The 10,534-nt window shown below is 48.7% G+C and overlaps 1 protein-coding gene across 1 annotated transcript in view; it reads left to right on the top strand.

Moving 5' to 3' along the window:
• The first annotated feature begins 1,144 nt into the window (after window positions 1-1,144).
• LOC100470834 (zinc finger protein GLIS1) overlaps window positions 1,145-10,534 on the top strand; it is a 143,588-nt gene continuing 134,198 nt past the window's right edge. The window contains exon 1 of the mRNA XM_034652939.1: window positions 1,145-1,444. Within this exon, the coding sequence (XP_034508830.1) occupies window positions 1,183-1,444 (262 nt within the window). The 5' untranslated portion in view covers window positions 1,145-1,182. The remainder of the gene's footprint in view (window positions 1,445-10,534) is intronic.

Here is a 10,534-nt window from a genome sequence, read left to right as displayed (position 1 = left end):
CGCCCCGCAAGGACGCGGCGGCAGCGGAGGCTGCGGGGGCTGCGGCGCCAGTGGAGGCGCGCGGAGCCGTGCGCCCCGCGAGCGGCAGCCGCAGCTGCGAGGGGAGAGGGGGCGCGGCCCGTGACCCGGGGAGGGGGCGGGAGCCGGGGCCAGAGATCCGAGGCTAGGGTCCCCGCGACGCTCGAATCCCGGGAGCTTTGGAATGGCGCGGGAGCGCAGCGAGGAGAGTTTGGGGCCCCGGGCCCTCGTTCCAGGAGGGATGTTGGAAGGGCCGAGACTGTGGAGGGGGACCCAGCGCGCGTGTTTGTGGAGTGTGAGCCAGTGAGGCTGCTAGTATTGCTGAGTGTCTGAGCGGGTGAATGAGAGAGCAGTACGTGTGGCACACCGTGTCCCCAGTGTGCATTTGCGGGGGTGTGTGGTATGCGTGGGAGCCGGCGTCCATGGGCGTTACCGACTTTGTGCGGGTTTGCGCGTGCGATGGGTTCGTTTTCTCTGCTGCGCGTGGGAGTGTGCGTGTCTCTGTGTGCTTGGGATGGGTTCGTGTCGCGGGAGTGAGCGCCCATCATTGGACGCCCGCTCTCCCGGCCTCGGTGGTCGTGGGTGAGTCTCGGAGGGTCTGCGCCCCAGACCGGTGGGCTCTCAGTTCATAGTCCCTGCGCACAGCCGGGTCCCCGAAGCGCCCAGGAGTTGCACAGCCCCTGACCCACCTGGAGTATTCTCCGCGGCTTCGCCAGAGTCCTGCCCTGGGAATCCTAGTTGCCGCCCGCTCCTGTCTCACTGGGTGACCCAGCACAGGCGCTCTCGCCTCTCCAGGCCTCAGTTTCCCCATTCTTCCTTTGAAGAAGGCTGGTATTGGTGGAAGCGAATTTGAGCGGGAGGGTACAGGGGCTTCTCGGAATGCGCTGCGGCGGCGGGTGGCCGGGCCCTTGACACACCAGAGAAGGAAGTGCGAGCCACTCCTGTGCCAGGAAGGGGCTTTTGCGGGATCGGGTGGGTTTGTCAGGTTAAGGTAAGTGTGGTGGCGCTAACCCATTTGAGGAATAAACTGAGGAGTGGTGGTGACCTGCCCAAACTTCCCCCGGGACTAGAAAGGGGCTGTTCCGCTCATTCTAACGCGCGGGTGCTGTCTCCCCTCCCCAGGAGCCCGGCGCGACCCCCGGCGGCGCGCCCTGCCCTGACGCCATGCACTGCGAGGTGGCCGAGGCGCACTCAGACAAGAGGCCGAAGGAGGCCCTCGGCGCTCCGGCTCCAGGCCGCGGGCCCACTGGCCTCAGCGGCACGCACATGGCCTTCAGGGTCACCGTGAGCGGCGGCGGCTGCGTGGATGGGGGCCAGCGTGACGTGCTGCCCCGGCCGCCTGTGCCGCCGCCGTGTGCCCACGAACTCCTCCGGCCACGGAGCCCCAGAGACTACGGTCCGTCCAAGGCCGCCGCCGCCGGGAAGGGTAAGTCTGGCCCCGCCAACGTGCCTGGCAGGAGGTGTGGAGGAATTCAGGCTGCCTGGCCTGGACACCGCACACCTTTGTGGGAATTCTCCGGAGAACTTGGCGGAACTTTCTTTCGTGTTCATCAGTTTCTCTCTAGTTGTTTGGGACTCGGTTGTCGTTATAAAACGATGCCTGTTCAGGAAGCACCTAATTTAAACTCAATAAACCTATTTTGGAGAAGCATGTGTATAGAAAGTCCAGATTACATGATTTTGCTTCAGTGTATTTCTGAAAAAAAGTTGTGTGAAACGTACAAAAATCTTATAAATTAGGGTAAGTGGCCACTCGAGTATCGCCGAGCTAGCTGCGGCGTATTTGGATGTATTCCGATGGCACTAAATAGCAAAGGCCTACAGCAAGACCTCTCCCCTCTCCCCTCTTGGAACCTCGGTTTCCCCTTCTGTCAAGTGAAGAATTAATTATACCCGATGATTTCTGGATTCCTGATGGAAAATTTTATGAATCTGTGATCCAGCCTGAGTCAATTTCTGACTTAAAAAATGGCCTTTCTGAATTTGAAGCTTCAGAAGCATAATCTTTGGTCAGAATTTCCTTTGCAGTACCCTCCCTCTACCCAGTGAGGCTGGTAGGTGTAAGGTGCAGGCCCCAGTAGGATTTATGGGCTCAAAGTCAGCGATGATGCAGGCATTCTCATGAACCTGTTCTCATCACAGTTAATTATTATTGAGCCATTATTTATAAGTTTCATGCTGACAGATAATTAACCAGAAATTGGGGAAATTGTTAAGGTGCAGTGTTGCTCTCCCTCCCCTCCCCATCCACCCCCCCCCAAAGAAACCAAGGCTTGGGGTTTCACTATTTTAGCTTTTCGGACTTAATTGGTTCTATTTCCAGGTGATTCTCAAGGAAGACAAAGTTTCTTTTGGTACTATAGACATCACTCCTTTAGCATCAGCCCTGGCAACTTAGAAAAGGTAGGATGTCTTGGTTTTAATGATGAGAGCTTCTTCTGGGTAGAAAATAACCAACTTCCCAATTCAGGCACTGGGAAAATGAAATGAACGTAAACAGTGTTTTTCTTTTTAATGAAAACACCTGACTTTGAAGGAGAGTGCTATTTTTTGTCTCATTTTCAGTGTCAGTCTCTTCTCCAACAGATAGGGATCCTGTTTGAAAGGGTAGACACAGAAAACAATGGCTTTAGAGTATTATTACCGGGATATGCATAGGAGGTGTTCTTTTACTGGGGAGAGAGGAGTGGTGCACAGCAAGACATGAGTAATATTTGCTGTCTTGAGCTCCTTGGCTTGCCCCGCTCCACACGTAATCCTCCCTTAAGCAGATACCCTCCTGCAGCGTTTTAGGTTTTAAAAATCATAGCTGTCACTGAAGATCGAGTTCTTTGCGGACCTGGTGAATGGCTGTCCTAAACATAGTCTTTGTTCGGAGCCGTAGTTAGAGACCTTTCATCTGGACGCTTTGCATATGATCTTCCTACTTCCATTCTCCCAAACCCCAATTATTTTTATCCATACTCCCCCTTCCCCACCAATGTCCAATATACGAGGAGATGTTTAAGTTAGGATTGTATTTGGAAAGGGCAGAGGAAGATAAAGGGATGGGAGAGAACAGCCTCTTTCTTTGTATCCTAAGATGGTCGTTCTGGTTAAACTTTCATAAGAGGCTTCTAAACTGTTTTTTTCATGGCCTCCGGCAAGGCTAGTGGGGTGGAATTTATACCCATTTGAAAGATGAGGAAATTGAGGCCCGAGAGTGGGGAAAGTGTCTCCTGTGTAAAAAGGCCACCCCGTGGTCTGGGTGGGAGTTCTCCGGCCAGCCTTTGCTCACTGACCTGGGCTTGAAGAAATTTCCAAAGTGTCCTCTGTTCTTCCAAGCAAGTTCTTCCTCACAGTCCAGCCCCTCAGTGATCTGAGACAAAATGAGCTTCCCCACAGAGCTTCAGCAGTTCTCTTAAAAATGCCACAAGGAACCGGCACCTCTTACTGCCCCTGCTCCCACCCAAATATTCCCCAGACCACGTAACCCTTTGAATGATTGGTGTCTAGCTCCAAATCTTAGGTTTATTGGAAACAGATGCAAATACCAATTGAAAAATATTTATTGACTATGCCCTGCCACCTATGATCTGTGGGAGCTTGGGGGGAAGTTGTTCACTCTCTGAGCCTTTGTTCCCCCATTTGTAAATTTACTGTGAGACTGACTTGGAAAGACTGAGGAGAGCTTTAGTGAAAGGGCCACCTCAGTGCCTGCTTATTGTGGGGATTACTCTCGGGATGTGCTCAGCCTGATTTTTTTATTTGCATGAGAGGTAATAATGTCTTCCTCCCAGGGTAAATCTAACAATGGTTGTAAGAATGCTTTATAAACTAAAAAGGTAGAAGGGGTCACTTTTATTAATCCATGCCAGGCACCATGCAAGGGTAAGTGATACTTGAGATAAAGGGGGGCAGGGAAAGGAGGGAGAAAGGTTTGATTTTTAAAATGTTGACTGTGAAGGGCACTGTCGGGCGCACTGGCCAGGGGAAGCTGAGAGGAGCCCAGCTTCAGGTCTTTTGTGGCCACGGCTGCCCAGTGACCGGAGAGAAGACAGTATTGCTTGGTCTGGGGTCAGGTTTCAGATGATCTGCCTTCTACGTCAGATAGACCCTAAGCCGAGGAAGGGAGCAAGCCCTTGAGTCAAGCAGCTTATCCATACATTGCTGGGCTTCTCTGCATTTCCAGATCTGGAGTCAGGAGGCGCTGGGGATGGTGCAACGTCATGGACTAACATTGTCATCATTTACAATAAGAATCACGATCTGTTTATGGCAGAGTCCCGTTTATCCAGATTCCAAGCAGCTGGAAAGGCCAAATTACCAGATGCTGCATTTTTCTTTCTTATTATTAAACACCCAACACTGTGCTTTTGGAAGTCCTGACAAGGAAAGAAGGTAAACATCTGGGCTTTATGGAGGCAGACAGCTTTGTGGCGATGGCCCGATGACGCTTGTTCCCCGCGCACAGTGCTTTACGGTTTTCAGCGTGTGTTCCCACACATTCTCTCATCTGCCCTCACGCCAGCTGTGCTCTGCCTACCTTGTGGGCTGCTCCGAGGGAACGATGTAGAGTGCTTTGCAGTCTCTAAAGTGCCTGGCGGATCCTGGCTGCTATCACTAGGGCTCCCATTTTGTAGATGAAGACACGGAGGCGCCAGGATGTGCTCAGAGCTACAGGCAGAAAGCGGCAGTTTCTAAGCCTCCCTCTTCCAAATATTTGGTCCTGGTTCCCCAGCTTGTACCTGCTACGTGTGTGTGTTGGCGGCTGAGAGCTGGCCTACTGGATGGCCTCCTGAACGTTCCCAGAGAATTTGAAATATTTTTGCTTTTGGTATTTCTTCTGTCCTCTTTGGAAATAGTACCTATGGCATAGTTAGAAAACGTCTTAGTTGACCGCTTGTCCAGAGTTGCTGTTGCCAGACTGAACCCGATAATGAGCTCACTATTTAATTCACAGCGACTCTCTAGGCCCTTTTCGCGGTGTGCTGAGACGGGACACGTCCTAGCCAAAAAAAAAAAAAAAGAGCCTGATGACCATGACACGTGTGGATACCACCATTCGTAAACAGCCACTGTAACATGGCCGTAAATGCCAAAAAGGAGTCAATCTCGTAACTTAAAAAAATAGCTAGTACGTAGATTTTTTTCCTTGAAAAAGGGAAACAAAATGCAGTTGTAGTTTGTGTGCACAGGCAGTAGAGGCCGGCCATGGTGGAGAGTAAACACGATGGTTTTGGTGGCCTTACCTGCTAGAATTTCTTCATCTGAATCAGAAGCCACCGTGATGTCCTGGGGAGGCCTTGGAGGGGCGGGCGCATCTCTGATAGAAAGGTATGAGTTATTTTGAAAGCATTTACCCCCTCCGGCTCTGGTGGGCAATTTGCTTGCATTTCATCCATTTTAAAGTGCTGGTCCTGCGATCCGGAAATAATCAGATCCAAATTTTTTCGGTGCTTGAGGTTTCAAAAAAGGGGGAGAAAAACCTGCTGGCCAAATGTCAGGCTCAGTGAGACAAAGAGAAACATGTATGTGCGTGGGTACACAAATGCGATAGGAACATGTTGCGTCTACAGTCCTAAGAGTTATGTATCCGACAAATCTTTTATAGACGTGTAGCGGAAATATAATTCCCAGAGATTCCCCAAGAATCCTGGGCGGCTTGAATTTCTCTTCCCTTCCTGCCTCCCAAGCTCTCCAGAAGCTGCTAGGACTTGGCGTACAAATGGAAAGGAGACCATCGCATGAGATCGTAACTTAATTCAGGCCTGGCTGTTTCAAGAGCAGTTTACCTGTTGTGCTTTGCTGGGCTGAGGTCTCAGGACCCCGTTAGTTGTGGCATCGTATTGATAGGCTGTGTTGCTCCATCTGTGATTTAAAAACATTAGTTTCTTTATATGCTGTGGTTTTCCTTCACACTTCTGAGAAAAACAGAAAAGCCCACCCCGTGGTGTTTGACTTATTCATCTCCCTGCGTTACATTTGCGTGAGAAGCTAAATGAGCCAGCGCACTTATTTTTACAGTGCGTTAAAATCTCATTACAGGCATAAGTGCACAATGAATCATTTAAAAAAATATATTCTTATGTTCTTTGTTCTGAATGTTGCATAATTATCATCATTTTCTTCGGTTTTATTTTGTGGAGTTTGGCCAGCATCCTAGAAAAGGGGAGAAACTAAAGTTTTCAACCCTTTTTTGGATAGGATTAGGAAAAAAAGAAACAACAAACAAATAAATACCAACTTTGTTTGTAAATTGACCGGTGACTATTGCTAATTGTGGCTTTTGCATAGAGAGGGTAATTGTTCTTTTCCCTCAATTTTCTTGGAAAAGAATTCCCTTTTTTGAAGCCGATATGGTGGTATTTGAACAGCCTCACCTTATATATATCATTGTATGTGAAGTTAGATTACTGGTTTGCTATTTTGCTAGTAAAGATCTGAGTTGCAGTGAGTTTAGATCTAGACAGTTGTGCTGTTTCTTTTGGTAGGGGGTAGTTTATTTTTGTGCTTAAAGAAACAAAGACATTCGGTTCAAGGGGGGAGAAGAAATGAAACAAACTTCTGCAATGGGCTTTGAAAAATTCGACTGCATTATGCAGAAAGCACAGCTGTATTACCAGGGCCAGGAAAAAAAGAGCAAACTCCTGAAATATTCGTGCTGCTCGCCTTCACTGTGCTAATGATTCTAGCAGTTTAAAAACGGACTTCTTGTTTATCAACAGTGGCTGCCCGAATTAATAGTTTACAATGAAAAAAAAAATGCTCTCAGCATTAGAAGCAAAGTCCGGGACTGATGGCTTAGTGAGGAAGGAAAGCAGAAAAGGGGGAGGGTGCTTGTAGCTGTTTTGGTCTCCCTAGGCCTTATTTATAAGAAACTGAAAGGAAACAGACCTGGGATGGGGTGGGGGTGGGGAGAATTCAACCCTAACCCAGTGGTCTTACAGTTTAAAGTCCCTGAAAGCATCTGTTTTCTTCTTTTCCCCATCTTCCCCTAAACTCCAAAGGGTTATTCCTTCAGAGGGTTTCCGGCGGGTCGAGGCGGATTGTGTTAGCATTACGAGCTGTGTTTTTAAAGTCAGCATTTGAGTCAGATGCACTGAGGAGACCTTCAGTCCGCTAACTGAATAATGCATTTCCTGTATGGCCTGAATTTATTCGGTGGTTATGGTTGGGCCTGTCTGGAGCGAACACATGCACCATTGTGCAGCCTCGATGCATGCAGGCCACGCTCTTGGCTTTGAGTCTCTGTTTCCCCATCTGTAAAATGGGAAGCAGTTAGGATGATCCATAGGCCCTTCCTGCTCTGATGCTCCAGGATTCCACATGAACTGGACTGGGGAGGTCAGGAAGGATCGAGGGTGTGGGAAGAAACCACCTTTGTCTCAGACTTGACTTCTCCTTTAAACTCTTGACTCCTGAGGCTGACCACCAAGAAAACAGAAGACGGGGGTCAGCTAACCTTTACTGAGCACCTACTGTGTGCTAGGCTGGGCACGATAGCTGTGATTGCGTTTAATGATGCCCAATAACCCTGTGAGAAAAAGGCATTATTCTAGTTTTCCAGATGGGGCAACTGAGGCTTGGAAAGTTTAAGTGATTCGCCCCAATGATAAGCTCACTGTTTAATTCATAGCGACTTGCTGTGCAGGTTGTAAGTGGTGATCCTGGGATTTGAACACAGCTCGTCTGACAGCAAAGCCAGTACTTTCCCCCCTAAAGCACAGCACTCTCAAGGACAAGCTTTAAAACCCAGGCAGTGGCAAGGAGTTCCTGTGGCTATAGAGCGTGCGCCCAATCCTGGGGGAAGGTGCCAGAAGGCCACAGTCTGGTCCAGACAGCTGTTCCCCGGAGCAGCCCTTCTGAGTCTCTGCTAACGGGCCGAGGTGTGACTTTATGGGGAGACTGCGTCTGTCCACCTCCCTGCTGTGGAAATGGGGGAAAGACAGACTCCCACTTGTGNAGACAGTGATTCCCACTTGTGACATGGGGTCCTCAGGCAAGGACTCTCAGAGGCTGTGGAGGGACCCTCCAGAAGCTGCTTCTTCTCAGAAGCAGCGGCACACANGACCCTCCAGAAGCTGCTTCTTCTCAGAAGAAGCACGTCTCACTGGTTATTGCGGGTTCTTGTCCCTTTTTGAGCCTTTCCCACAGTTTGGGGAGATTCCTTGCCCAGACCCTGGTGGCGGTCTCCCTTCCACTGCTTCTGAAGACACCTTTTGATGTTTGATGAGAATTCCTCATAAGCCCCAGCACACCTAGTGGTAGCGTGCATGCTTCACTGGGCATGTGGGCTTAAGAGCTACTAAACATTTATTTCCTATCCAGGGATGGGACGAAGAGGGGCTTGGGAGGGAGAACAGCCCAGGAATCAGAGTAAACTCGACAGTTTGTTTGTGGGAAAAGGGTCTTGTGAGTCAGATGAAGAACGAACCAAATGACCCCTAGGAGGAGAAGGTCCTGCTGCCGGTTTGCGCCTGTGGCCTTGCACGAGTGTGCACGCGCGTGTTCGGGAGACTGTGGTCATTCCCAGAGAACCACACTTACTGCAGGAGTCTTTATGGCCCCAGGCTTCTTTGCCTTTGGATATTGACCCTGAGGCTAACGGGAGCGTAGGAAGGAGTATCAGGAGGACGATGGTTGCCATGTGGCCCGGCCTCTTCCTCCTTGTGTCTTTTTAACAACTAGATTACTCTTTTAGATGTTGTTGCTTTTCTTTTTTTTTTTTTTTAATAACAGGTTTGATGGAAAATAAAGCTTTAGCAAGAAACCAGGGAGAATTATAAACCTGACTTTAAAAATACAGATCCCATTTGCTGTTTTAAGCTCTCTGGAGGGCTGGAGATTGGGTTTGTTTTGGAACGTTGCTGGACTATATGAATTACTTCTCTGAGGCTTGGGTATTTAATACCTAGTAGAAGTTTGTATAAGAGCTGATGATGTATTTTGCCGACTTTCCAACCCTGTAAATAAATTACATGTGCCGGCAGAGGCTGCCAGGATCCACTGTGTCAACTGAAGCTTAATTTTTATCCCAAACCACTTAATACTTTTGTCCTAGCGAGTAGAGAAAGTTAGCGGGTCTTGTCCAGCAGCGGGCCCGTTCTAAGACAAGACGGCTTCGCGAGACCGTGAATAGGCCTCCGTGGATCCACGGATCTTGACACGGTTTTTTGGTGATTAAGTAGCTTCAACGCTCTCAAGTCCAACCCTCCAGGCAGAGGGTGATAGTATAATTTTAAGTGTATCGTAAAAATGAAACTCAATCGCTTCCACTCCCCAAACCTGCCTCACGCCCCTTCTCTCTGGAGAAAACGGCTGTAATTATGTGTTTAATCTGAAGACCGCCTGTACATTTTATCTTATTTGAGTGTAAAGCCCAGGTAATAACGTTGGCATTTCCAGTGCGAAACAAAATAGGGTTTCTAATTCAGAGACACTATTAAATATTTCATGCTTCAACCAAACTCAATTCTTTTTTTCCTATAATAAGTTTAAATATTAATTCTCTGGAATGTCAGATGCCTAAAGCTAGGCATTTAGTGATCTGCAGTTTCAAGTATCTCGAAGAAGGTTTATGAAACAGGATATTTCACTGGGAGGGATGAGTTGTGTGTTTCAGAGATATCTGAATTCAAGGCAGCGTCTTCAGATTTACTTTTTAAAGGGAAAAGGTCATAAAATAAGTTGCTTTATGTGCTGAAGGATTAAGTGGCTTAGGCTGGAATAACAGCAGGGTCTTGACTGTTTTTCCCCCTTACATTTTAACAATGCTTTCTGGGGGAGGGGGTGGGTCATTTTCCCGCCTGCTTGTCTCCTCCCCCATCACCCTACCCCCCACCCCCAGCAGCCAGATGGCTTTAATTCTAACCAAATCCCACGCCGAGGCCAAATGATTGATCAAACAGTCATTTGTACTTACGTAGAGCTCTTTGTGAGAATCTCTGCATTGGAGCTTCTCGGCCGCGTTGGCTCTTCTTGGGGCTTTTAGATGGTTGACTTCCATCAGACTGAGGGGCTCGGAGAGGCTGGGGTCCAGGGGTGGGTGGAGAGCAGAAATCGCAGATCTTGCCATCCAAGAACTCCTTGCTTAGAAACTTTCTGTTACTTTCCATCCCTGACAGCAGGGGTATCCCGTTTTCTGAATACAGGGACAAAAATCTTTCCCCAGTCCACAGGACAGCAGTTATATTTTTAGTGTGTGTTGATGGACAAGATGCTTAATGAGGTTATTAGTTTTAAGCCCTCTTTTAAATAGGTTGGTATTTTATCATCCGCGTACCCATCTGTAGAGACATCCATTTATTCTCCGGTCTTTGGTACATGCTTTAAAGGCCGCCTCTGATACTGCAGCTTGGCTTAGAGATTGGCAACCAGTTGGCCAGTGGGAAACACCGGCGCCCTTTGATGTGATGTTCACGGCTTTCCCAGCTCCATCGCTTGCTGATGCCTGCTCTTCTCGTTCTCTAGCAGTGTCGGACTTGTCCTTAGCGGCTTCAGACCTGGGGTTTTCTCTTCACTTGTTCTTCTGTCC

The sequence above is a fragment of the Ailuropoda melanoleuca genome, chromosome 2, assembly GCF_002007445.2.
Source record: "Ailuropoda melanoleuca isolate Jingjing chromosome 2, ASM200744v2, whole genome shotgun sequence".
NCBI lineage: Eukaryota > Metazoa > Chordata > Mammalia > Carnivora > Ursidae > Ailuropoda > Ailuropoda melanoleuca.
The sequence above is the reverse complement of the archived record's forward strand: the minus strand, read 5'-3'. Positions and strand labels throughout refer to the sequence as shown.